General features: G+C 38.5%; 5 protein-coding genes and 1 non-coding gene across 12 annotated transcripts; 1 reads left to right on the top strand and 5 right to left on the bottom strand.

Annotated features, from left to right (window-relative positions):
• Positions 1 to 337: 337 nt before the first annotated feature.
• LOC103333647 (E3 ubiquitin-protein ligase SINAT5-like) lies at positions 338 to 3,160 on the bottom strand. The gene is made up of 3 exons (XM_008236528.3): positions 2,476 to 3,160; positions 1,200 to 1,586; positions 338 to 866 (listed from the first exon to the last, which is right to left on the bottom strand). Exons 1-3 carry the CDS (start codon positions 2,725 to 2,727, stop codon positions 504 to 506), a joined length of 1,002 nt encoding a protein of 333 aa, XP_008234750.1. The 5' UTR covers positions 2,728 to 3,160; the 3' UTR covers positions 338 to 503.
• Positions 3,161 to 3,477: 317 nt separating this feature from the next.
• LOC103333648 (CLP protease regulatory subunit CLPX1, mitochondrial) lies at positions 3,478 to 8,710 on the bottom strand. The gene is given in 16 exon segments (XM_089053721.1): positions 3,478 to 3,651; positions 3,750 to 3,905; positions 4,470 to 4,592; positions 4,800 to 4,862; positions 5,256 to 5,360; positions 5,514 to 5,555; positions 5,557 to 5,614; positions 5,695 to 5,765; positions 6,044 to 6,100; positions 6,308 to 6,385; positions 6,487 to 6,561; positions 6,739 to 6,785; positions 7,066 to 7,149; positions 7,305 to 7,405; positions 7,656 to 7,717; positions 7,826 to 8,710. Coding segments are annotated over 16 exon segments (1,767 nt in total). The 5' UTR covers positions 8,393 to 8,710; the 3' UTR covers positions 3,478 to 3,573.
• Positions 8,711 to 9,717: 1,007 nt separating this feature from the next.
• Positions 9,718 to 18,081, bottom strand: LOC103333767 (uncharacterized). Of its 4 annotated transcripts, XM_008236660.2 has the most exons (14): positions 14,857 to 18,071; positions 14,614 to 14,738; positions 14,256 to 14,355; positions 14,023 to 14,155; positions 13,858 to 13,921; positions 12,580 to 13,360; positions 11,953 to 12,279; positions 11,660 to 11,774; positions 11,376 to 11,572; positions 11,220 to 11,292; positions 11,027 to 11,112; positions 10,817 to 10,936; positions 10,341 to 10,408; positions 9,718 to 10,083 (listed from the first exon to the last, which is right to left on the bottom strand). In XM_008236660.2, the coding sequence occupies exons 1-14, from the start codon at positions 17,818 to 17,820 to the stop codon at positions 10,017 to 10,019; spliced, it is 5,220 nt and encodes a 1,739-aa protein (XP_008234882.2). In that variant the 5' UTR covers positions 17,821 to 18,071; the 3' UTR covers positions 9,718 to 10,016. The 4 variants fall into 4 exon arrangements, with proteins under 4 accessions (XP_008234882.2, XP_088908717.1, XP_088908714.1 ...); XM_089052591.1 differs by having other exon boundaries at positions 11,376 to 11,774; positions 12,580 to 13,264; positions 14,857 to 18,070; XM_089052588.1 differs by having other exon boundaries at positions 11,376 to 11,774; positions 14,857 to 18,069.
• A 369-nt stretch (positions 18,082 to 18,450) lies between these two features.
• Positions 18,451 to 18,522, top strand: TRNAQ-CUG (transfer RNA glutamine (anticodon CUG)). The gene has a single exon. It is a non-coding gene; the product is annotated as a tRNA-Gln (tRNA).
• A 311-nt stretch (positions 18,523 to 18,833) lies between these two features.
• Positions 18,834 to 19,415, bottom strand: LOC148917532 (tyrosine sulfotransferase-like protein). Its single transcript, XM_089052598.1, has one exon. The coding sequence runs from the start codon at positions 19,413 to 19,415 to the stop codon at positions 19,029 to 19,031; it is 387 nt and encodes a 128-aa protein (XP_088908724.1). The 3' UTR covers positions 18,834 to 19,028.
• LOC103333649 (protein DEFECTIVE IN MERISTEM SILENCING 3) lies at positions 18,834 to 25,578 on the bottom strand. Of its 4 annotated transcripts, XM_089052596.1 has the most exons (11): positions 25,419 to 25,525; positions 25,020 to 25,116; positions 24,251 to 24,394; positions 23,901 to 24,015; positions 23,502 to 23,739; positions 22,895 to 23,086; positions 22,489 to 22,809; positions 22,055 to 22,280; positions 21,025 to 21,705; positions 19,910 to 20,067; positions 18,834 to 19,436 (listed from the first exon to the last, which is right to left on the bottom strand). In XM_089052596.1, exons 3-9 carry the CDS (start codon positions 24,344 to 24,346, stop codon positions 21,661 to 21,663), a joined length of 1,233 nt encoding a protein of 410 aa, XP_088908722.1. In that variant the 5' UTR covers positions 24,347 to 24,394; positions 25,020 to 25,116; positions 25,419 to 25,525; the 3' UTR covers positions 18,834 to 19,436; positions 19,910 to 20,067; positions 21,025 to 21,660. The 4 variants fall into 4 exon arrangements, with proteins under 4 accessions (XP_088908722.1, XP_088908720.1, XP_088908721.1 ...); XM_089052594.1 differs by lacking the exon at positions 25,020 to 25,116 and having other exon boundaries at positions 25,419 to 25,578; XM_089052595.1 differs by lacking the exon at positions 25,020 to 25,116 and having other exon boundaries at positions 21,025 to 21,693; positions 25,419 to 25,578.
• Positions 25,579 to 25,838: the final 260 nt, after the last annotated feature.

Genomic DNA, 25,838 nt, shown 5'->3' with positions numbered 1-25,838 from the left:
ATGGCTACTCGGTAGTCACTGAGAGGAGAAAAACTAGCATGTCACTAGCACATTCCTGACCAATCACGTTCTGCCAGGCGTGATAAGGATTACACATGGTGGAACGTGATTGGATGGGGATAACATTGCTATCCGTGTTCTTCTCCACTAAGAGAGAGCTTTATGATTTTGAGCAGGGAAAAAGGAAAAAGGAAAAATTTGCAAAACATTCAAGTGAAGACTGATTTTTCCTTGGATCATTAGTCATATAACTTAAAAGACAAACTGCAACTAGAGATAATGTAGTTAGTGTCTTGATTTACAAGCATGTTAATAGTAGTAACGTTACCAAGCAAAGTGAAAAGGAAGAAAACGCCTGCTTATTATACAATTTTTATTAAAGCTGAAAACTTCCAAACTCAAGAATCCAGAGTCCATTACAATATACCAGGAAAAAGCTGGCAGAGGTACAACACACAACAGTGTCTCAAACAACAAACTGTTAACATTCAAAATCATTTGTCTTAGCTACATAGGTTTGGTATGCACACCCCAGCATCTGGATTTTGCTGTTCCTTCCATATCCTCCCAGTAACTCTCAGCTTCAGCTCCTTCCTATCTCCTCCAGAGAAGAATAAAGCCATGTTTCGTTGGATAATGAGACCATCATGGCTATCCCTGACCTTTCGGTGGCTATCGCGGATACTACGTGGGGTCCCCTCCCATATGAGTTTCCTGCCATTTGCTCCAACCTCTAGGCTGTAGCTGTAGTTCCGAGCCTCATTTTCATCACCCATAAAACGTAGAAATGCCATATAAACAGGAGCCATGCCAAGCTGGAAGGCTTCAAAATGAAGGCAGAAGTATTGACCAAAACAATGGAAGACCTGACATGAAAAGCAGATACAGTAATGTATGTTGAGAAGGCAAAATATGAACCCTAGCATGCAGGCACTCCTGGATAAAAGGCACACTGTTCTACAGCATATATAATTTGAATGATGGGATGGACTGCTGTTGATTTAGCCACATCCCCCAACATGCTACTTACCGAAAATGAATTAGGTGAACAACTGCATGCAAAACGAATTTAACTTTCTAGTTCTTCAACAAGTTTGACAAAAGAGGATTTTAAGAATATCAAATGAATGGGTTTTCACACCAAAGAACAAAAGAAAACATTGCATTTCACTTTAACCTAAATGCCATATGATACTTACTGTAAGCATCCAAGTGGCATTCTCTACTTCCCGAGGATTTGACTTCACATAGCGATGATTGAATGTGCATCCTGTGTGCATGTCCACCTTGTGATCATCCCTAAGATGGGAAACCAGGAAAGGGATATCCCCAACAACAGAGCACTCCGATCCAGCATATGGGCAATTGTACGGTCTGAAGTTGCACACTGACTCATGCTTTAGTTTGCTGTAGTATGGAAATATCTCTGGGCATCCCAAGGAGTAATACTTGCAGGGTAATTCAAGTGACTCAGCCACCTTCTCCAGCGCTAAACACCGAATATCTCCAAGCTCCTGCCTACAAGTGGGGCAGCGATTGTGCACCCTTGTTTTACAAGTAGAACACAGTGTGTGGCCATTGTGGCACTGCAAAAGAGCAAATTCAGTTTTAAGAAACAAGGCTCGGTTCATAAGAACTATGATAACCATCATAGGTCTCATGTGAAATTCAAATTTGATATCAAAACACCTACAATATCGACCTTTTTAATATAAAAGAAAGAACATTCTGCAAGACCCCCACACCTCGTGTCAATGCAAGGAAAACTATGGTTCAGACCAAAGTAAAATGAGCATATCCAATTATGCACGCGTGTGTGTGCATGCCAAGGAGGACTTGAAAAGATAAAAGTTTCAGCTATTTAAATGGCACATCCTTAGTGAAGATCGGTGTTACTCCATTTTTTTTTCACAACATTGGATTATAAGATTGTCAACACGTAATTTGGTCCTTTTTTAGTAGAACTGGGATCTTTCAACACATATATGCCCCGGAAACACCCTTCCTGCAGAGTCATGGACTTGCATTTGACAAAGTTACCTAAATTTTGTAGATTAGCTAGTTAGCACATTCCATGACTTTAAATACTAAATCAAAATTGCTTAGATAATCTACTCAAATCATTCCTAGACTCAGAAAGATACCTGAACTAGCAAACAAGGCTCAATCATACAAGCAAAATCCAATAACCGTTCACCAGAACGGTATACCACCTACCCAAAATCCTAAAACCAATACTCTATTCTTTTTTCTTTTGGTGTTAAACCAAAACTATTCAAAGACCAGTTCCACAAATCCAATTAAACAACCAATTTTCAATAGAATGAAAACACAAATATGTCAAATTAATCAATTTATTCAAAACCCCATTTTTGATAGCCACTCAAACCCACCAAACGGCCATCAAATTCAATAAACAGAAATGCAAACAAAAGCCAGTTCTAGTCAACACAAAGCATAAGAGAGAAAAAGGACCTGATGGATTGGTGGGTACATGGAATTGGTGCAGACGGGGCATTCAAGTAACTCATGGACGCTGGTGGCCGGAGCAATGGCGGTGGGGCCTGGAATGGTGGTGTTGTTGGTGGCATTGCTTCTTGGCTTGGAAAAGTCATGGTGGTGTTGATGAGGATGAGGATGTGGGTGAAGAGTGTTATGGTGTTGATGGATCTCATCCTCATCAAGACCATCTGAGGACGAGACACACTCGATGCTTTCCAAGTCCATCCCTTTCCTTTTTAACACCCCCAAAGACCAATTTTTACCAAACCCAAATTAAAGAAATGGAAAATCATCCAATACCCACTAATCAAAATCCAGAACCGAACCCATAAATCGTAAACGATTACTGGGTTTCACTCAGACCTTCCTTCCCTTTCTTTTCTGGGAAATTTCAGAAGAAAGAAGAAGAGAAAGAAAAGGGAGGGAGGGGGAAGACGGATTGATGGGATTCCAACCCCCTCTCTCTGTCAAAAAGAGGTTCTTTTCTTCTCCGCTCCCTCTCTCCCTGTGTGAGGAGAGAGAGAAGCGAGAGGGATAAGGCTTACCGTTGATTCAGAAAATCATTTAGGAGGTGGATTGAAATCCGACGGCTGGTAGATTATGTGTTATTTGTTTAAGGGTATGCGGTTTCTTTTTCTTTTTTCGTTTTGAAAATAATGCGGCTTTGGTCGGGAGGAGTTTAATACAAAAATGTCATAACGACTCACATACCTACGGTTCTGTCTTCTGTTCTGCACTTTGAACCACACATGTGACGCGTGGCTACTTTGCTCTTTTTCTTCCAAAAACACGTTGATTGCTTCTTAAATTACACACACATATAACATGTTAATTGCTTCTTAAACAAGAAATATTACACATAAGAGTGGATGGCAAGTGATTCTGTTAAGCATACAGAAGTGATTTTGTTGGTTAACAGAGAAGCATACATTATACATATACATCCTGATCCTGAACATGACTGAACCCAAACCCTTGTGAGGAACTGTAAATAACGCTTATCTGATTTATTAAATAAATGTTTATTATGTACAATATTGGGATACAAATAGGTTCCAAGAAAAAGATAAGTTACATGCTAGCTACAACAGAAGAAAGCTCCGTCTCCACCTCAGGCTCCCCATCCGACGACCCCTCCGTGGTTGCAGTCTGCCAGACAAGAATAAAGCATTAGCATCTAAAATCCTAGGAGGTAAACTGGAATTAGGATTCAGCTGACAAGATACATGCACATTGGCAATACGCACCTCCACTTCCTTGGCCTTATTTCGTGAAAGATAGTGATCCAATGCACCCTTGCCATAGAGGATTTTAGCTCCACTACCCTGGGCCTCAGATCCAACGGCCTCTTCATCAATTACAACTGCATCTATTATGTCGTCACCGGCTCTAACATCAGGAATCTGCAAAAGATTCGAAAAGAAATCAATCATCCATAGCAGACTGTTTGGAACCAAATGAATTCTTCAGTCCATTCTTGTAAATTAATTTACTTAAATTCAACTACTTCAATTGGAACAGAATATCAAATTGCATAAATCAAGGCTCATTATGTCCTAACTGCCTTTGCCATAAGAATGGCGATGATTCCATGTTAAGTCTAGTAAAGTTTATCTCCAAACCCTTTTTGCACAGATTTCAAAATAAACTCTATTTTAACATTCTGAACATGAGAAGAAAGATTTCCATGTCTGAGCACTTGGCTCCGGAAACCAAGCACCTAAAGGAATAATCCAAGTACCGTGACTTGCTTTGGGAATCTTACAAGTGAATAATATGTCTAATTTGAATAATTGGATTTAAGAAGAAGTCATTCATAGATGCAGATTTGCACCAAAAAGAGGCAAGATACTCCTCTCACTCTTTTTTGCCTCTAACGTTGATGGCATACAAACTACCAGCAGGAAATTTATTTTGCACTTTGTATACCAGGTCGAGAATACTAAAGAAAGGAGAAGTGGCAGTACCTCATACATGGCATCCATCAATATATTTTCTAAAATTGCCCGTAAACCACGAGCCCCAGTGTTTTTTGATATTGCTTTTCTAGCAATTAATCTCAAGGCACTTTCTGTGAAATGCAGTTTGACCTGAGATAAGTGAAGCACAAACAAATTTAGATAAAAAAACAATCATGATTGCGGACCATGGAAGTGAAAGAATTATATAGGACAACAGACTCTGCAAGTCGAACATAAACAAGCAACGATATCATTAGAAGTGCACAAAACCAAGATGTTGAACAAATAACCTGGAACTGTGAATGCTCTATGCAGGGCCAGAGAAGGATTACTTACACCATTCATTCGGAACATCTTCTTGTATTGTTTCCCTAGGGCATTTTTTGGCTCTGTTAGGACCTACAAAACATCTTTTCCGTTAACAAACACATTGACAGTATATTTAACAAATAACAATAAATAGACTCCGACAAAAAGACAAGTTCTTGTAAAAGCTATGAGTGGGCATTTTGAAGCTTGAATAACCATCACATCAACAAAAATATACTCATGCCAAATATTTTTCCTCTCAAAGGGGAGAAAATTTCAAATAACTTATTCAGAAGCTCAGTTATGCATAATGATAGTTGATACAGTTCATTCATCCTGCCATCTCATTGATTCTAATATGAATAATTAGTGGTCATTCCATAAAGACTATTACTGAGATTACATATGGTTGTGCAAATGACATTTTCCACAAATAGATGGCAGAGCTGTTTCGACAGAAAGAAAAGGAACACAATGTAATACCTGAACTAATTGATTTTCGGTTAGTGCTGACAAACTGACAAGGATGGGAAACCGGCCAACAAATTCAGGTATCAAACCATATCGAATAAGATCACTACTTTCAACCTGTCAAGGAAACCAGTTTTCATAGAGTATAAATTTCTAATATAAAGCATGGTATTTATTAGAAACAACGGGAATTTCTTATCAAAGGATTAAAACAGAAAAGGAAGCCTACAAAAGCTGTTACGTGTTAATTCAAAACTGATGGGAACTTACAGTCTCCAATAAGGATGATGTAACAGCAGCATCTGTAACACCTGCCAGTCCTCATATTTGCCCTAACTGGAGCACCAAACCCAATAGAGGAATCTTGGCGTCTGCAAGACAAGCAAAAGGCATACATTTAGAGAGAGAGAAAGAAAAACAAAAGACAGCATAATTTCAGTGTTAGGATAACCTTTCTGAGATTGTTTTCTCCAAGTCAATAAAGGCACCCCCGCAGATGAAGAGAATATCCTTTGTGTCAATCTGTGAAGAAACATGGGGTACAAAAGAGTAAAATTACGAACTGATTTTCAAGGTTCTACCCAACACTTGACAACACCGAAAATCAGCTAATCAGAATACAGGAAGAACCAAAATAAGCTTATTTTGTGATCAATACATAATTTTATTCATGAGCTAGTACATAAACAGTTTACTACAATATGAACATGTAGGTAACTGAGACATTTATCTTAAGCCACTGAAATAAACAATATGAATATGGAGGTAACTGAGATATATATCTTAAGCCACTGATATACCTGAATATTTTCTCCTCTAGGGTGCTTTCGAGCTCCCTTCTCCGGAACATTCACAATCTAGATCAGAAAGAACACCTCAGATCAGAATACAATGAACTTCCAATATTGGTTATAATCTTTAAATGAATCCAAGTCATGATGAGTCATTTATAACAGAGGACAAGATTATCTAGAGACGGGTCCTGACCCAGTCTTAACCAACATGCCATCTCCATGATTCCCACTAGTATTAGCGCTAACAAATTATGTAAAAGGTGCACTTACTGTCCCTTCCAGCATCTTTAGTAATGCCTGTTGAACACCCTCTCCAGACACATCTCTACTAATATTTAGGCTCTCAGCCTGCAAAATATGAGCAGATATTGGAACACATCACAGAGTAGTAAACCTCTCCCACAGAGAGAGAGAGAGAAAGAGATAAACATACAGAAAGGTAAATGAACCTTTTTGGTAATCTTGTCAACTTCATCAATATACACAATTCCCTGCTGTGCAGCTGCTACATTATAATCAGCAACCTATCATTGAATAAAGATGCACATGGATGACCTTGAGATTACTAACCGTAATAACCATATAAGTAAATAACATAGATGAACTAGTTACCCATATAACACGAAATAGAGAACTCCAAATTGAGCATAGGGGCTCGATTCACAAAATCCGGAAACATGCAAATACAAAAGAAAATATACCGTAAGGAGCTTGTATAAAATTGACTCCACATCTTCCCCGACATATCCTGCCTGCAAGGAACAACATGGTCGCAGCCATCAGAATAAGAGGAACATGCAATTGAAATCCACACTGAACTCTTATAATTCTCAACAACATCGTTAAGAGAATTTTAGACAAGAACCTAAATAAAAAGTGATGCATGTATGTTGAATATTCTTCAGATCATGAAAGCCAGTTTCTTGACAAAGCATACAAGGCTGATCATTGCATAATACATAGTGACTTAAAATAAAAAGGAAACATAACCACTGACTGTATAAATGAGCAACAAAGAAAAACAAAACTTTCCTGAGTTAATGTTGTTGCATCTGCAATAACAAAGGGAACATTCACAAACCGTGCCAAGGTTTTGGCGAGTAGTGTCTTCCCTGTCCTTGAAAGAGCATGAAAGAGAACAAGTGAGACCGGTCACCAAAAGAAACTTACTGATGAAAACATAAAAGCAAACAATGAAAAGACATCCAACCAAGAAATCATTAAGGAGACAAATTTCCAGCAGTATTCCAGGATAACTATAAATTACCTGACCCTGTTGGCCCCATTAGAAGAATGTTACTTTTTTCAAGCTCCACTCTATCATCATCCATTGCATCTACTTTGCTGTTACCTGAATCTCCTGCAGACCTAACTTCCAAAGAAGCAGAATGTTAAAAAGCCAAGTCCTAAATGTTTAAAATTAGGAGTGAGCGAGCATCAGTCAGTTCAGTCAAGTTTTGAGAGAAACCTAAACTAAATTGACTGTCAATCTTTCTGACTTATAGCTACGAATTATATTAAGTGCAACTGCACTTATGCGACAATTCCAGCTCCAAATTATTTTTCTCTATATAAAATACAGACTCAAACAAGATATGCATATAGATATGGAGCTGACCACTTCTGCAGTGATTCATGATATATCCTCTTATAGTGATTGTAAACAGCAACAGATAGTACCTGCATCCATTCAAGACAAAAAAATTCAGAAGAATTGCAGAAACATAAAATTTCACATACGATGATAAGAACTACTCCAAAAGAGAAGCACAAAAAAAAAAAAATCACCTTCTTGGCCTGCTCTTGCCCAATTACAAACTTGTCGAGCCCTTTACAAATTTCCTTGGGTGTAGGAAAATTGTTACCCAAACTGGAACCACCCCAACACTCATCCTTGGAATTGGACTCAAACCCACCTCCCGAACCAGGGCTCGGACCACCACCTCCGCCGCCTCCACGAACCAAATTCGAGCTGGGACCGGCCCGAACCACAATTCCATCACCGGACCATACCTCGGGTGGGTCTCCTTGCGAGGAAAGAACACTATTACACCTACTGCTGCACAATTTTCGTCCCCAATTCCTATCACTATTCTTGCTAGTTTTCTGGGCAACTCTCGGGCGATCGAAAATTTGCGAACCCTTTTCGACAAAGTTGCCACCGAGCGCCACAGGTTTGAACGAAGTGAAGTGGTAGGGAGTGTTCATGAACAAGTCTTCATTTTTGATACGGTGCGCATAGTGAGAATTGACAACTCGACCGGCATGCATGTAATTGAAGACAAAGTATCTGAATTGAGAGACGGTAGACGACACAGTATCCCTGGAGGGTTTGGATCTGAGCGCCGCAGCCATTAGGGCGTGACGTGTTCTGGGAACACGAAGGAAAATGGAGGCAAATTAGGAAAGGAAAATCGGAGCTTTAGAGTTCATAGATAGATGGGTCAAAAATAAAAACTTCAACAGGGGCTTGGCAAAACTGACGGTGAATTGAAATGGGTTTATCTAAGATTTTGCGAATATCATGTATGGTCGGGGAATTTTGATGATGGAAATGAAATTAGAAGAAGAGTACAAGGAAAGGAACCAGAGATATTTGAACTCGATTGTAATAACTTGCAAGAAACAGGGAAAAAATAAAAACGAAAATATCTGAATATCAGAACAAGGCTTGAGGTTTACTTGAATATCCACTTCACCAAGGCTTTAAGCGGGGTTTTGTTTTAAGGTTTTAAGACATGTCGTTCTAACTGAAAGGATAAAAATGTAATTTAACAAATAAATAATTTGGTCAAAATCATATATCCTTCCACAGGAAACCATAATATTAATGTTACTATATTGGACAAATAGCATTAGAGTAGAGATGAGACACCAAATCCAATTGTTATCTCAATTCAATTTATACACATTACCCATGACAAAAGAGAAAAAAAAATGAAATTAATAATTCAGAAGGTACAATTACGTGCGACTATCTCTACTATGGAAATAAAAAAGGAAAGAAAGAAAAAATCCGTTAAAGTTAATAGATACTAAAAAAAAAGAGTAGAGTTCACTCAAAAAAAAAAAAAAAAAAGAGTAGAGATAATGGCTTCGGGCATGACCAGCTCCCATCGTCTGACGGGTTGTGCGTGGAAAGTCAGCCCAGCTCCCATTGTGTGACGGGTTGTGTGTACAAAGTCCACATATCTTTCCGGCTAAGGAATGGAACCTCACATATTTTTCCGGCTAAGGAATGAGAAAGATCCCATCGTGTGACGGGTTGTGTGTACAAAGTCCACATATCTTTCCGGCTAAAGAATGGAACCCCACATATATTTCTGGCTAAGGAATGAGAAAGAGACATCCCGTGTTATATTGAAATACAAATTTTATATAAGTTAATAAGTTAAGTTGAATTTGTGATAATTTGTAAAATTCATATGCTTGTGAAAGGAAATGAATACATTTCTATACTATTTATTTAGTAAGTGAAATATATAATACATAATCAGGACTATTTCTATACTGGATCGGAATTTTTATTTTCTTTTTGTGATTTGATATAGGGTACCATATAAATCTCGATTTGAATCATTGCCTTTTCTTTTTTTCTTTTTCTTTTTTGTCAATAAAAGGTACAAATTTTCAGTCCCATAAAATTTGATTGAACAATTTGATTGAAGAATTTGAACTGATTCAATACAAATATCAAAATTGTCATACGAAGCTTCCATACCATTTACATGAAATATAGTTCTTCCTGTACAAATACAATGCAGCAAAGTGAAGTAGGGGTTCATCTGAACACGCGTGCCTACGGCCCCATGACATGAAAATGAAGACTAAGACCAAAAGAACAAAAGACCACTTCTCTACAGACACTTGGGATTCATAATTCTAAGCTCTAAAAATGGAGAATGGTTGTGAGTTAATATGCTGACAACAACCAGCATTTGTAGTCAAACAGATCTACAACACGATAACAAGCTAGCATCTACTTCTCCAATTGGCACTTTGAATTGGAACGGCTGCTCCTAAGCTTCCTGGCCCCGTTTAATGAACTTCAAGGTCAATGAAAACAATCAGAACCCATTAAACAGAAAACAAGAACTAATAATCATAACGACTATACAAATGCTGCAGATAATGTTAGTGAAAGACAGTAGACAGTTCTTTTTCCCACAGAAAAAAGGCAAATCGTAAATATTCTGCACGGGAAGAAATCTACCAATTCCATTGAAATCCATGAACACATGGCTTATTTTGTCATACATGTAAAAAAGATAATGAAGTCGAGAGTAAGATCATTCTCACTCACTTTACAGACATCAGATTTTTGGCTTCACTTATAGCATCACTTGCTGCATATAGGGCCATCTTCTTCACCTGAAAACAGCAAAATCTCTAAAGCCCTTATGCATTCTACCAAGTACCATACAAGATTAAGTATGCAACATTTTCTTTTAGCGCAGGTAATATTCAATAAAAATCCACAGAAATATATAAGTTCGTCCTAGCCAGCTAGTTATCCTGTACAAGTTTAACAAGTCAGTAGCATATTCTTACATGGCATTGTGTGCTCAATTTTAGATATGAAGATAGATATATTTTGGTTGGACAGAGATGCATCATCTCACTCCTGAAGCTAACAATACATAACAAGAAAATCATATAATCATATGGCTGAGAAGCCAACTGCATGCTTTACTAGTGATTCAACCTATTACGCTCAAATAAATGAGGCTGCAAAACCATCTAATGACGTGTTGTATAAACAATCCAAAATAACACTACCTCCAATTTATCTTCCTTGGATCTATGGTTTTCTGGAAGCAAGCGAAACTCCTCTGTTAACCGAATGCATTCTTGAACATTTTCGGGGGAAACAAAGTCAAGGGCCACTTTAATGCATGACTGAGAAGAAAATGAGAACAGTATCAAACTTAGCAGTACTAAAGAAACGAAGTCATGATAAATTGGCATATTGACGGGAGGAAACCTCACCTGCCTATTTCTCACTTGATGTGGGCATCCAGCAGGAATGAAAACAGCCTCACCAAGGTGTTGCTCAAATGTCCAAGGCTCAACATCTGAAAAAGGGTAATATTCACGGTTAGTAATGCTATTAAGTCAGAATGACTCAGTTTTACAATTCTGTTCAACATTAATGACTCGCTAAAGATATGCAATTTATTACCAAACTCTTCCTTCAACTTCTTTTTATGCTTCTCATCTAGATAAAGCGTCTGGTCATGAATAGGATGAATAACCTGAAGCAAGTTTAAGATCAGCACAACTTAGAGTGACTTAAATCAAAATAATATTTGCCAAGGTGATAGCCAATGATACGCACAGAATTCACAGGGGCATTATTGATGTGGTGGAATTCTTTGTGATGCTTCAGTAGGTATTCTATTAACTTAGGTACATCTTGCCGACGAAAAATGTCCCACACAGCACCTCCATATTCAACCTCTGAAGTATCATTACTTTGAACATTTGTGCTTGAATTTGAATCAGACTCCCGAGACTCTAAGTTAATAACATTGCCTGAAAATAGTTTCCGTGAGAAATCTGCCTCATTGACATACTTCATGTCTTCTGTCACATTAGAAGGCTCAAAGTATTCTTCATTACATGATTTTTCTTCAATTGTTTCCTTTTCAGCTCCATATTTCTTCTGTAATTGGTCGATGATTTTACGCTGTCCGGGAGGAATCTTTACTTCGGTTGTGTGTGTCAGTACATTAACCTAAACAGATATTATGAAAACAGTATGACTTCACGAGTTGATTGCATAGAAAAGCAAATGAGTACAATAGGAAACGATTGCTAATCAAGAATAAATCCAAAATTGATAAAAGAAACAACACATAAGCCTTAGAACATGGTAACTAAAATATCAAAATTTTACAAGGGTAATTGTGTACCGCATCAGAAATGTCACAATGCAGTTTGGTTACTGAATCACCTCTACCAAGCTCCTCCATTGATCCATAAGCGATGTATGTCTTTGGTCCCAAGTCTGGCTTTAAAACAATAGGAAGCTTTGTAGCAAGATTTAGTACACCTGATTTGGAATGGGTATAGTCACTGAACGGAAGCATGGCAATAAATTCAGCACCGTGCCTTGGTAAACACTCTTCAAAGGAATTGGACGGAGGCCAATCCTTCAGCTTCAACATCTCTGGCCACCCGTTACTATACCTACGGCCCTCTATATAGCCCTTAAAGAACTGAAAAATATTAATCTCAACCTGCAGCGCCAAATTGAAAGAGAAAGTTACAATAAGTGCAAGAGATAACTTTTTCTGGAAAAAATAAAATTTCAGTGAACACTAAAAGTGCAAGAAATTATGTAAGCAGTCTAAATAAGGCAACTGCAGGCAGAATCACTGGCAGTGCTGTGAATGGATGATCAAAACCTCATTAAGCAGTGGAGATTAAATGTTAGCAATTACTAACACTGTGCAAAAGTATAAATAAATAAATAAATAATCAGATAGGAAAGAGTAAAATGCAAAATCAAGTTCAACCTGTTGAAAATTCCCACATACCTCACACCAATCCAGGCAATCAATGGCTTTAACCCTGACTGCCTCCTCTTTTAATACTTTTTTTGCCCCGATAAAAGCCCTCCACATGACCATTGGTTCCCAGCTAAGGCCAGAAGCCTTTTCACGTACATTTCTTACCACAACAGGTTCACCTCTCATCCAGTGTAACTGGAAATGCTCAATATCATTGTCTCCTAGATGAACTGCATTTGGGCAGTAGAGAGAGTTATCATGACAGTTTTCCCTATAAGCTGCCTGCCTTACTTCAGAAGCTTTTACTCCACTTCCAGCAGAACTGATAGGATGGCACAAAGAACATTCTTGAGAAAAGTCAATATCTGGTGACTGATAATTGATAGTGAGGTACTCAGAACTCGAAATTAATTTTTCAACCCAATTAGCTTCAAAGATACGTCTCAGTTCAAGTAACTTGGCACCACAACCTCCTCGTGCTTTTGGAGGACAAGGAATCCTACCATCAGCTTCTGCTATCCAATCAGGAAAGTCGGATGACATATGATTTGTGCACCTATTTACTGGTATGGCCATTTGGCTCTGGGATACATATCTATTCCCATTTGCAGGAATATGGCTGCCATTTGAGACTGTGCCTTGACCATATGCTCTTTCGCAAAACTGCTGATGAGAAGATTCTGCTTCACCACCTCTAGGCTGGCATACTTCCCTTAGTTCCGAACAACAAGTGAGACAGAGATCATAAGAACAATCAGGATTGGGGCAGCTTCTGTGGAAATTGACAATGGATGTATTGCAATTGTCACTGTTGAATTTGTACAAGGTCACAAACTTTGTACCATATGAATGAAACAATAAATACTTTTGACCGAAAAACAGGGAGAGAAAAATTTCACAATCCTCATATCTAGGACATAAAGAATGATTCACCAAGAAAATGTTATATTGGAAGAAATGAGATTCATCAAATACACAAGCACACAGCTTCAACCCTGATAACTACATCATATGTCTTATACAATGTACATAGACAGCACAGGGTCACTGGTTTTCTATAGTCCCAAGAAAGTGAGTAAAAATAACCCCAGGAAAACTATGCCACCAGTTAGGTCCAATCCTACCCAATAAGAGAATAACAGTTGACATCAAAACAGCAAAGACAGAACAGTTACTCCACCAAACTATTCTATTTACCAACATAAGAGAACATATAAATATACACATACGAATGAAATTTCTGAAAAAACAACTAATAGATAATTAGTGTCTCAATTTCAATCATCAGGGAGAATGAGATGATACCAATACACTCGATCATCATCCTCTAGTATAGACCTCGTGAGATCCTCTTCTGTCAATTGGATACCTATGAAATAAGAGGGGGAAAACCTGTCCTTAAGCATTATGATTTCTGAACGGTCAATCTAGCAATTAAAGCAAAAGGAGAAAAGTATTATATTACAATACCTCGTAAACAGCCTTCCACATCTAACTCGGACATCTGCTCCTGTTGAATATGCCTAAGGAGAGGCAGCGTCTTGCATAACAAGTAAAGCAACTTTTGCAACTTAACATTTGCATCTGTTTCTTCATTCCCAGCCTGTAAAGCAAGTACTTTGTTTGGTCCAAAAAGAAAATACATAACCAGAATAGGAAGAAAAGAAACAGAGAGAAGAAGAAAATCAACGTAATGCACACACCATCACAACTAAATACTCCTTGAGGCATATTCTGCAGTTGCAGTTACCACGACAATAAGGACAAGCAATTTCTATGTCCCTTCTTGTCTTGTCTGGGTACCTGTTCATTTATTTGAAAGTACCATCAGAAAAATTTGATGAGACTCATCCATATCAGCGATATATAAGAACATTGATACTAACTGACAATGACGAAACAGAAGTCCCACGACCTACTTCGTTAATGAAAAATCTACTTTGTGCAACCAAATAATCATACATACTAGAATTGGGGAAATTCTTTATGATTATAAATTGGAGCTACTAAACTCAAGCTGAGAATCGTTAAAAAAGTGTTTCTCAATGAGTAGATCATTACCACTTTGCAACACAATCATAGCAATAGCGTTTCTTTCTGCAATTTAAACAAATGACAACACCTTTTCTGTCATTCCTCAAGCACTGGTGGCACATTAAACTCTCCTTTTTCCTACTGTTATCATCCTAAAAGAAAAAATTGTTAGAGTAGAATGCAATAAAATATTTGAATTATTAATACCTGTAAAAGTATAAATTCCAAATGACAATCAATTAATGCATTAACGAATTTAGGACAACTCACAGATGTATCAGTAGATTTTCCTCTGTGAAAGTCACTGGCATTCAGTTGTTGGTTGTTGAACTTCCTAGGTCTCCCTCTAGGCCTGTTATGGTTATTGCTCTCTGTATCGTCAGAGTTCTTCAATTGCCTCACAGGAAATTCCTCCTTCAAATCCTTTTCTTTCTGATATTCTACCTCTAAGAGAGATGCCGACATTTGATGCTTCAGCACTGTAATCTTACTCAAAACTCTTCTCTTGTTCTTTGAACCCTTAGGCCGGCCTCGTTTATTCTGTGAACTTTCATCCCCACCACTAATTTTTCCAACCTTTTCTGCTTCCTGGCTTTGATATTCTCCAACAGTAGCCTTAAGTTTATTGTTTTTTGAACCCTTAGGTCGGCCACGTCTACTGTTTTGTTGGGCAACCTCATTTCCTCCTTCATTATAACCAGATGCTTCAGGCATTCTCTTATCTTCCTCACCCACAAGAATGGTCATCTCATTCTCCAAACTCATCAGAAAAGTATCTTTACCATCATCATGATCACCAACTACTGTTTCACTAGGCATTCCTTGAATTTCCTTACCTAAAATATTCTTCTTCCTAGTCTTTGAACCCTTTGGCCGACCACGCTTATTCTTCACCTCGACAATTTCATTTCCAACTTTCATTTCAACAGCTTCCTTACCTACAAGAATAGGCCCCCCATTTTCCAAACCCGTACACAAATCAGTCTGATATCTGCCATTCATACCACCCATGACTTCAGTAGGCACTTCCCTTTTTTCATCACCGGAAAGATTTTTCTTCTTGCTCTTTGAACCCTTCGGTCGGCCGCGCCTACCCCTTGACTGTAAAAACTCATTTCCACCTCCATTTTCAGAAGTGGCTTGACCTGGCAATCTCCCCACTTCTTTCCCAACAAAGATCTCATTCTCCAACCCTGTTGAACAGACCACCTCAACCTTACCATCATTACCACTCACAAATTTGCTGGGGTTTCTCTGATTATCTTGACCAGAAACTTTCTTCTTCTTAGTCTTTGAACCCTTTGGTCGACCGCGCTTATTCTTTGGCTGAGCAGTCTCATATCCATCTTCATTGCTATCAAAAGCTTCCTTATTCGATTGCATATCTTTCTCACCTGTAAGGACAGGTCTCTCATTCTTCAAACCTGTCGCAAGAAGTGTTCTATCAGTGCCATCATTAGCATCCAGGATGTCCCCAGGAATTTCCTGATTTTCTGTTTCTACAAGCTTTTTCTTATTCTTCTTGGGATCCTTGAATCGGCCACGCTTAACCTTTGGCTGGACAAACTCACTTCCACAAGTGGATTCACCAGGCAGCCCCTTATCTCCCTTGCTTACAAGATTTGGCCTCTTATTTTCCAAACCCGTCAAACAGGCCATCAATCCACCAGTGCAATTTCTGCCCAAAGTTTCGCTTGACATTGCACTATTTCCATCATTTACAGGAATTGTCTTCGTAGGCAAACCACCTTCTTCCTTCAACTGCACAATCTCATCTCCAAATTCATAACCACTGCACGCTTTAACTTCCATTTTCCTGTTTTGTTCACCCATAAGAGCAATCATTCGTTTCTCCAAACCAATAGGCGGCACTGATATGTCAATGCCCACAGCAACAGCTCCTGATCCTGTCGTGCCATGATTTTCCTCATCTGTAAGATTTCGCTTGGTCTTTGAACCCTTTGGTCGACCAAGCTTTGTCTTTGGCGAAACAATCACATTCCCAACTTCATTACCAGGGGTGGCTACGGCAACCAAATCCTTAGTATTTTCACCCAAAACAGGCACATCATCACTTTTATCATTGACAACATCTTTCTTTTTAGTTTTAGAACCCTTTGGTCGACCTTGCTTACTCTTTCGCCTCACAGAGTCTTCACCATCCACATTGTCAACAGGCACATCCTCATTCTTATCATTTGCAATATCCTTCTTTTTCTTGTTCTTGGACCCCTTTGGCCTTCCTTGCTTACTCTTTGGCCTCGCAATCTCTTCTCCACCCACATTGTCTCTGGAAATTCCACCCAACTGTTTAATGCCCTCTTCAGCCTCAAGAATCTTCTTCTTGTTCTTTGATCCTTTTGGCCTCCCACGCTTACCTTTTGACCGGGCCACCTCTTCTTTAGCATCATCTCCACGTCTACCTTCACCATATTCGTCTTGACTCTCCAAAATTTTACCTTTATTTCCAGATGCATTTTCACTTAAACAGCCTTGAACTCTTTTATCATCAACATTTGCAGAAACGGCTTTACCACCACAAAACTGATCACTTTCACCTCTTAAAAGACCTCCAAGTCCACCTCTGTCGCCACCAAATAGGCCTTGAATTCCTTCACCGGCATTTTTACAAGCATATAGATCAGAAGACCCAACAACTTGGTTTCCCTCACCATCCAGCATCCCACCACCAAGTCCACAAGAATTTTCACTGCCCCAAAACTGAATGCCTCTGCCATCAAGACCCAAACCTCCATCTGGGTTCTTATTTTCAACAAACCCATATCCAAAATTGTCACAACTCAAAATTCTACCACCATTTTCAGAACCAGCTACACCGAACCCATCTTGAATTTCTTCCAAACCGAAACCTTGACCACCAAATTTGCATGCAGCTACATCAAACCCACCAACCTCAGTGTCTTGTCCATTTCCACCACCCCAGAAATTCACACCTTCACCATCAATGCCATCAATACCAAGGCCAACACTCCCACCACTCACTTCACCAAAAAGGCGAGCAATTTCTTCACCAACACTCAGACCACCGCCAAACCATCCTTCAACCAGCTCACCTGCAGTGTCCTGATCCCCATTTGCCAGAATTCCGTCACTTTTTTGCCTACTTCTTTTTTGCCTCTGTTGATCCTCTTCAGCTCCACCACCATTTTCGCCATTGCCCACCTCCTCAGGAGCTTTCCTCTTCCTCTGCGTCTCTTCAGCAACCTTCTCCATCCTCCTTTGGGTCCTCACTCCTCAGCAGCAGCAGCAAGTGGACATACCGCTTCAGCTTTTCACACAAACCAAGTTATTGCACCAAGAAATGATCAAAACCCCACCTTGGAAAATGAAACAAAACAGCCAACTGTTATCAAAGATCAGACCATTGTTAGTGTTATTTTGGACATTAATTGTTGGGCCGGATGGTTGAAGTCCATTGACAAGCCATCTTTTACAGACGCAGTAATTGAGAACGGTAGGTGATAAATAAATAAAAAAGAAGAAAAAAAATTTAAAAAGATTTCTGGCTCTTTTTGAATGTGAAGGGACAACACTGACCCATGTGTGTCACCGAGCGACGTCATTTTCGTAGAAGCCATCAGCTAAAGACCAGCAGAGATTTTATTGTGTTTTGGGCAATCATATGATAAAACGTCTTGTGTCTCGGGCACTGTTCATCATACTCATCAACTCAACTGGGAACTGACAGCTCAAATCTTTGTGAGCTCATGTACTCATACATGGTCTCGGCTGCATCTGATCAGCTCAAGTCTTTATGTCTCTGTGATTCCTCGGATTGGAATCTTTGACTCTTAACTTCACCCAGTTACTATATATAGCAAACTTTAAGCCGTATGAACAATTGGTTCCATGGTCTAGTGGTTAGGACATTGGACTCTGAATCCAGTAACCCGAGTTCAAATCTCGGTGGAACCTTCTTTCTTTTTTTATTATTTACTTTATTGCCATTTTATAGTTTTTGCAGTGTATGAATTGAATCCAGCCCAAAGGTACTGTTTCCCTTGCAATTAGATTTACTAGCCAAGTTGACATCTCTGTGGAAGACGTCTTCTTTTTTGCAACCACAACACGAAAAGAAAGAAAAAAAAAAAAAAAAAGACGTCTTCTTTTGTTTTGGGTTTAACACGTAAAAAATTCTCTCAAATTGGTAGCCGATTTTGTTTTGGAGCAAAGCAAGGTGCCCATATTCTACTTAAAAAGTATACTGGAAACAATTGCAAGAAAGATAAAAAAGGGGTAAATTTTACACCAAAAGAAGACAATAGCCAACACAACAAAATGTTGGCACTTATACACTAGTGAAGTGATGATGCAAACATATCTTCTAGTGGTTCTTGCAAATATTTAACACAGGCAAAGTACACCAACATCATTCAACCAAAACAAGGACGACTTCAAAACAAAGCAGCATTCACACAAGATCAGCTTTTGTTCTTCTCTTCTTCCTTCATCCTCTTCTCCCACACGCGCTTCTTGTAATCAAGCAACATTTGTGGCATCTTCACCATCAACTTGGCAGTGTTTTCCCGTTTCTCTGCAGCTATCCTGTCAACTTTGTGCCCTTTCCTCTTGGTTCTCATTTCTTTCCTTGCTGGATCATATGGCCAATCCTGTCCCGCGAGGAGCACTTCCCTTCTAATTTTAGCTCGATGACGAGCACTGATTCCAAGCGGCTTCCATGCCCCTAGATGCCAGTAACCCCACACACCCTTGGATAGCTCGGAGCTGTGTTTAGCCAACTTCTCGCGCCATGGGTACTGGTACCCTCCAATTGTCTTCGCCACAGATTTTGCAGCTTGGCCTGCCATTGATGTACTCTTTCGGGTTCTCTGCCAGACCACAGAAGAAGAAGAGAATACAAGTATATATCAGCAAACTCTCAAGGGAAGAATGATAAATTGAAGATGGCGGTATTTATAATAATACATATATATATATATAATATTATTACAACACAAAATAAAACATAAATGATCTCAAGTTAAAATTAATAAACAAAATTCCATATGCACATATTCATCATGAACCAAATTCCAATTAATAAACACATTATGAACCAACAACAGAGCCTAAATCTAATTAAAAAACTATCCAAACAGCAACCACCACAGGTAATAAACCTACCCAAATAATAAACCATACTTCAAACAGCAACCAAGAATTTAGATTAATTAAGCTACCCAATTAATAAATCAAATTCCAGATGCTATTGACCTAACCCAATTAAAAATAGAGCCTAATCTAATTGAAAAAAGATCCAAACAGCAAGTAAGTTAATTTCATTTCTTTAAACCAAAAATACCTCCTGCAGTCGTTGACTCGTGTGAGCAGCGAGGAGCAGTAAAGACAGATGGCGTCGATGGACTGTGGAGTAGAAGAGAAGAATACTAAGGTGTCATTGGCTGCTGGTGGTAACTGATGCGAAGAAGACGATGGCGTGGAGGAGAAAGGATGGCGTTGCTGTGTCGTTCGAGGAGAAGAAGACGATGGTAAGCCGCCGAAAGGAGTGAATATGTGAGGAAACCAAGCCTCAGTCGAGAGAAGAGGATGGGTCTTACAGAATGATGTTTTAAAATTTTAAGTTTGATCCATATTTGTTTTTTAAGTTTGTCCTAAAACACAGATTCAATAATTGTGTTTTGACCCCATTTGTTTAAAAATATTTGAAAACATGTGTCAATTCTTTCATACTATATGACCCATATCCTAAAGAAGCAAACAAAACGAAAATGATAACCATACATGAAAACCAGATAAGCCTTGGTTAGATTGTATATCCTAATAGAGTGATCTATATCTTCTTGAGTGGCAAAACATGCAATGTATCAGCTTTGCTACATTAAAAATCTATATTTTGCTGGTTAAAATGTTCCAAAAATCACTAGTCTGCAGGCCGAGGCCTAGCGCCTAGAGGAGTAATCAGAACCTAGAGGAGTAATCGGCCCAGGCTGCCTAGGCCGATTTTTGGAACACTGGTTGGTTAAATGAGCAGGCACTCTGAAACAAAATGCCTTGATAACAATGTTGAAGCTGTAGCTTAACATGTGAACCTAAAATCATCAAAACAGGACAAATAAAAGAGCCAGTGTTCTTGTATACAATCAAAAGGCGCTTGGCTTCCTTATATATTCATGGATCATCAAATAGCTGCTTTCTACAGTTAGCAAACCTAACAACAGTAATTAAATTTTCATTTTCATCATCTCCAAACAGCAATTAGGGTTTTACTTCGAGCTTCAAATTTTACAGTAGAAAAAACAACGAGAATGAAACGAAGGAATACTGAACGTTTGCTTTTGATAGAACCCTAAATCAATCATACCCACATCTTCGATCGTGAATCAAATAAAACAAAAAATGAGAGAACGAGGCAACACAATAAGCAATGAAGAATTAGAAAGAGAGTAACTAGCTCACCTGGTTTCGTGATGCCGCCGTGTCAGAGAGAATGAGGCAGAGTAGTGACGGGTGGGAGATCAAAATTGAAAATGAAGACTGACGAGTGAAGACGAGAAATGGATATTGCTTTGCTTTGCCTGTTCAAGTTGCTGAGGGTTTGACGTCTTTGTGTATGGGCTTGGAAAATTAATGGGCTAGCCACTAGTATTTACATGTAAATTTCATAAAATAAAAATAAAATTGATTGGACCTTATTTTTCAGACAGAAGCCCGTTTAATTTTGAATTTTGAATTTTGAATGACCCACAAAAAAGATGCACAACTTGGTTTGTTTTCGTCAATGATATCATATTATTGTACATTTGGTTAAGCAAATTCAAGGCTGTTGAAAGCCCTTGATGCATACAATTTATCCACCGAACCGAAAGTTCCTTAAATCTTAATTCTGCTTCTACAAAGCCCAAACTTGAACAACACGAGCCCCTCACTTCACTCAGGAAAATGCATCTCTGTTTTTCCCACTACAATTTTCTGGCTTCATAAAACAGAGATAAAAACATGACTCTCTCAGCCAGACGCTCAACTAAGCAAAGTGCTCAAGGCTCTCCCTTCCCTTCTATATGGTCTGCTGGTGCCTCGTGTACTCGTCAGTTCTCACCTTGAGGTCACTCTGCTTTGTGCTGCTGCCTGAAATTGATGCTGCCATTATAAATAAGGACCACAATTAAAAACTCATTCCCTGGGCAGGGAAATCAAACAAACTACACAGATGATTAACTATTCAACACTGGCGTGGGGGTACTCTCTAGTGCAATGGTAAGTTTATTGATTTAATGCAGTACCCATTATCTAAATAAATTTAATATTAATGGTATAAAAACAGGTTTGATTCTGCCAAAGGACTGAATGGAAAGAAAAAATTTATCATAGAATCCAGCATCAGTCAAATAATTTCTTCTGTTTTTCGGGTCAACTGAAGCCACATTGCAAGTGACTCGTACAATTGTACTGCAATTCATTGTTAGTTAAAATATGTTATGGGTGTTACCTGAGTTGCATATGATGAGCTATCAGCCAGGAATTTCAGAAAATCTTGCTTCTTTCTGTCAAAATTGAACTTCGCGTTGTCCAATAATGCTTGTTCTCTCTTCATATCTTCCTGCATTTTTTCTTTTTTCCATTTCAACTCATTGATTTGTCTTTCAGAATCAAGATAGGTTTCGGGTAGGCTTGATATCACTGACAGTTTAGGAAATCTCACATCTACATCTTCCCTGACATCAGATAAGTTTTAAAACTAAGATGTGGCAGCAAAAATTCCTGTTACCATAGACAAATAACCACAATATCTAGACAGTAAACAAGTTATCTCTTAATTAGTTTAAGCGTGTTGAAAATTCCAAAAGGCTGTAAAATAACGAATTCAATATCATACGTAGTTAGAAATAAATTTTTATTTCATTTGTTGGCAGAGCTTCTTACCGGTTGCCAAGAGAAAACACACCAGTTGACCTAATCATCCCGCCATCTAAAGAAATGGCTCCATCACTTATACAAGGAAGTGCAGGAACCATATCTGCCCTTGTTTTATATACTTGCAAGCGACAGAAGAGGTTATAAAATAGAGTCTCTCTCAGGCCATGCCCACTAGCTGTGACACAAAATAAGCTTGTGCTATCCACATGGATCATATTTACTGCATAACCAAGAAAACCGGGTGGGCATTCCCCATTAGGTAACCTTGGCTTCAGAAGATCAAGCCTCCTCTGTGGGTCATCAGGTACAAATTCACCAGCATATGGTCTGCAGAAGAAGAAGAAAAAAAATCTTTTGATTACATAGCTGATACAATAAAGTTTACAAATTCACCACCATATACAACACATACCTTAAATTATCAAGACAAATGACCTGAAACCGGCCTTCTAATGTCCTTCCAATAGAAGCACCAAGCCCATGAAGACCAGAACTTTTCTTTATGCAGCCTTCATTGTCATACGTTTCTAAAGCTTTGACACCTTCATAAGTCTTACAGACAATTGACAACATAGTATCGACTCCTAAGTATTCTGATAAAAGCCTGCACATTCCAAATAAGTTGAATAAAAACTAGGTCTAGTTATAGGTCTAGTTATAGGCCTAAGTAGACAAGGTGGATAAGGTTGGGAAGGAGAGAGCCAGAGAGGGGCCCGATTAGAAACATCTTTATGGCCAGGTGTTATCGATGTACTCATTCCACAATGACCCTGAATTAGTGGGTTCCAATTACACCTGGTAAGTAAAAACCCCATCTCTTCAAACTCCCTACAACTAAAAAAACATGGCAGACCTATGGCACCTAAACTCACCCCTCACTACTCAAAATCACAGGACTAGTAGTAAAATGCACGGACATTCATGCGCACACACACACAACCCTACTTATGAGGTTATGGCTAATGCACAACTTCACAACTTGAGAAATAAGGGAAAACAAAAAATATGAGAATTTCGACCTGCTAAGATTATCATCCTCTACTTTGCCAAGCATTGCAACAATACCCAGGACATCCTTGGTCAAGGTAAGATGGGCAGCCTGAGTACCATGACGAGTTTTCAACTGCCATAAAATGCCTGCAGCAGACTTCTCACGCTGAAGAATCTTTTTGGTTGTTTCCTCCTCACTTTTACAGTGGGAATGGCCTTCATTTTCGATTTTAGATGCAGTTGAGGTATGATACTTCCCTAGAATAACTGAAAGGAAACTCTTCAGTAGAAAAAATTATGGAAACAAATAAAATAGTGAGCAATGTATTGCAAACAGGGTGCTTATATATTTCACCTTTATAGTTCGCGTGTTTTGAAATGAATTTATTTACATCACTAATGCAATGTAGATGAAGAAGAAATTTTACCTTGCAAATCGAGAATAGAGTCATCTAACTTGTTTCTCTGAGACTTCAGAAGTTTTATGTTGTCTTCGTGCTGTTTAATTTTCATCCCCATCATTTGTAAATCATCTTGAAGTTTCTGTATAGATTAGTTCTTTGAGAAGTTAGTTAGTATGATCCATCCCCGCTCAAAAAAGGATCCTCTAGCATAAAATGACCAAAATCATGAATAACAAAAATATTGAAATTTTAAAATTTTGTTATGGTTAATTAATTACTTCAAAAGCAAATGTAAGTGAAATATCCACTATATATTAGCGACATGCATGGTAAATCAAAATATAAATGGTCTCCAGAATAAGTTCTTGTACAACCTTAGTGTAGTAGATGATGGATTCTGCTTGAGCGAATCCCCCATTTTGCATCCCATCCTTCACAACTAGACTAGTTTCTTTTTCGTCCACTTGCATCAATGCTGGTGAATCTTGAATAGATAATGACTTTGTATGATCTGAAATCTGCAAAAGGAAGATTAATTAGCATAAAAAATACAGGCAGACACGAGGATGCAAGAACCTAGGTTATTTTGGGCATGGGTTTTTCTGGTCCAAGTTTATCTTGTTTTTACCATGAATTATTTTCCTTGGTTAACCCTAGTTGTAGTTTTTCCAATATAAGTGGGTTCCTTAATTTTATTTCTCTCTCATAGAGGAAATAAGGTAATTAGGTGGCAAACCTTTCTTCTTGACTGTTTACTAGGCATGCTAAAATGATCACAACTAAGAAGTCATCTCCACTCACTAATGAATTCATGGAAATACAAATAAGTTTCCAAAAGAAAAAGACTTTCTAAATGCTAAATATGTTGCAAAAATCATTGCTCTCCAGTAACAAGTGGTTTCAAGCCAACAAGAAAAGGCTGTAAACATTTTCACTCGCCACAACAGCAAGTGCCTCAACTTCTTAAATTAGTGGCAGTCTCTACAGGGAAAATTTAGTCAACCAGCAAAAGTTTTAGAACACTAATGCCTCAGACGCCCCAAAAGATTTACACAATTCAAGACAGCACTTTTAGGCTACAAAATGCAATTGCCTCTAAAGATTCAATTTGAGAACTTAATTCAAGCAATTATGAAGGACTACCTTCCACAGAAAACTACCAATTTCATAGTACTTCTTCCAAGGACGAAAATGCTTAGTTGCATGTTGATTTTCCGTTCTTTCTTTTCCCTAGTGCATTCTAGTGCAAAAATTGAGAAAATTTGAAAAATCAGATAATTGCATTCACCACAGAATTGAAGTTTACTTTCTTGGCAATTCAAAGCATCGAAAAACAATGGCGAAGAGAACAACGACATGCATTTGAATTACCAACACCTAATGCTGTGTGGGCCATTGGGTAGCTAAAAAAATGCTTCAAGCGAGAAGAAAATAAAATATGGTTTGGAACTTTACAACCTAAAATATACCCAGTATTTTCTTGCATTTTCTCGGCTACCAATCAAAGAGAGGGCAGAGAGTTAAAATCAGAGAGGGACTCACCTGGTTGTTTGGTTGGAACATCTTTCTGGTTCTTTTCTCACCCGCTCTCTCACTCTGTATGCCTCTCTCCAACTCCAGCTGGTCTCCCTGGTTATTAAGAACCTAAAATTTCATTGACCTCCTTGTGGTTTCTGAAACATAAATTGGGTTGTAGTGGGCCCGATTCTCCGTCCGGAAGCAACGACCGTTTGATCAAAAGGGCCGCTCACGATGGTTAGACCCACATGATCTAAGGGTCTGGAAACTAGATTACGAATAGAGTTGTTGGCATAAAGGCTAGTGGTGTGCGGCCCGAAGCCCATGATGCCGTGCCCGTGTGTGCGAGATCTACGACCCCACTGTCGAAATCACTTACTTTTTAAATCATCTTAATATATAATGTTTTTTAAATAAAAAAATAATTTCTTCATATATAATAAT

Source organism: Prunus mume, linkage group LG5 (assembly GCF_029339155.1).
Source record: "Prunus mume cultivar Tortuosa linkage group LG5, ASM2933915v1, whole genome shotgun sequence".
Classification (NCBI taxonomy): Eukaryota; Viridiplantae; Streptophyta; class Magnoliopsida; order Rosales; family Rosaceae; genus Prunus; species Prunus mume.
Note: the sequence above shows the minus strand (reverse complement) of the source record. Positions and strands in the feature narration are given on the sequence as shown.

Coding starts and splice junctions, on each gene's coding strand:
- LOC148917532 (XM_089052598.1), bottom strand. CDS start 19,415: ATGGCAGGCCAAGCTGCAAAATCTGTGGCGAAGACAATTGGAGGGTAC.
- LOC103333767 (XM_089052588.1), bottom strand. CDS start 17,820: ATGGAGAAGGTTGCTGAAGAGACGCAGAGGAAGAGGAAAGCTCCTGAG. Junction 10,937..11,026: donor ATCAAGTGAGAAATAGGCAG/GTGAGGTTTCCT, acceptor TTTTCTTCTCAG/TCATGCATTAAAGTGGCCCT. Junction 10,084..10,340: donor AAAAATCTGATGTCTGTAAA/GTGAGTGAGAAT, acceptor TTGACCTTGAAG/TTCATTAAACGGGGCCAGGA.
- LOC103333647 (XM_008236528.3), bottom strand. CDS start 2,727: ATGGACTTGGAAAGCATCGAGTGTGTCTCGTCCTCAGATGGTCTTGAT. Junction 1,587..2,475: donor TGTACCCACCAATCCATCAG/GTCCTTTTTCTC, acceptor GCTCTTTTGCAG/TGCCACAATGGCCACACACT. Junction 867..1,199: donor ATGCCACTTGGATGCTTACA/GTAAGTATCATA, acceptor TTTTCATGTCAG/GTCTTCCATTGTTTTGGTCA.
- LOC103333649 (XM_089052594.1), bottom strand. CDS start 25,439: ATGTTCCAACCAAACAACCAG. Junction 22,281..22,488: donor GTGTTTTCTCTTGGCAACCG/GTAAGAAGCTCT, acceptor ATCTGATGTCAG/GGAAGATGTAGATGTGAGAT. Junction 21,706..22,054: donor GCTCATCATATGCAACTCAG/GTAACACCCATA, acceptor TTATAATGGCAG/CATCAATTTCAGGCAGCAGC.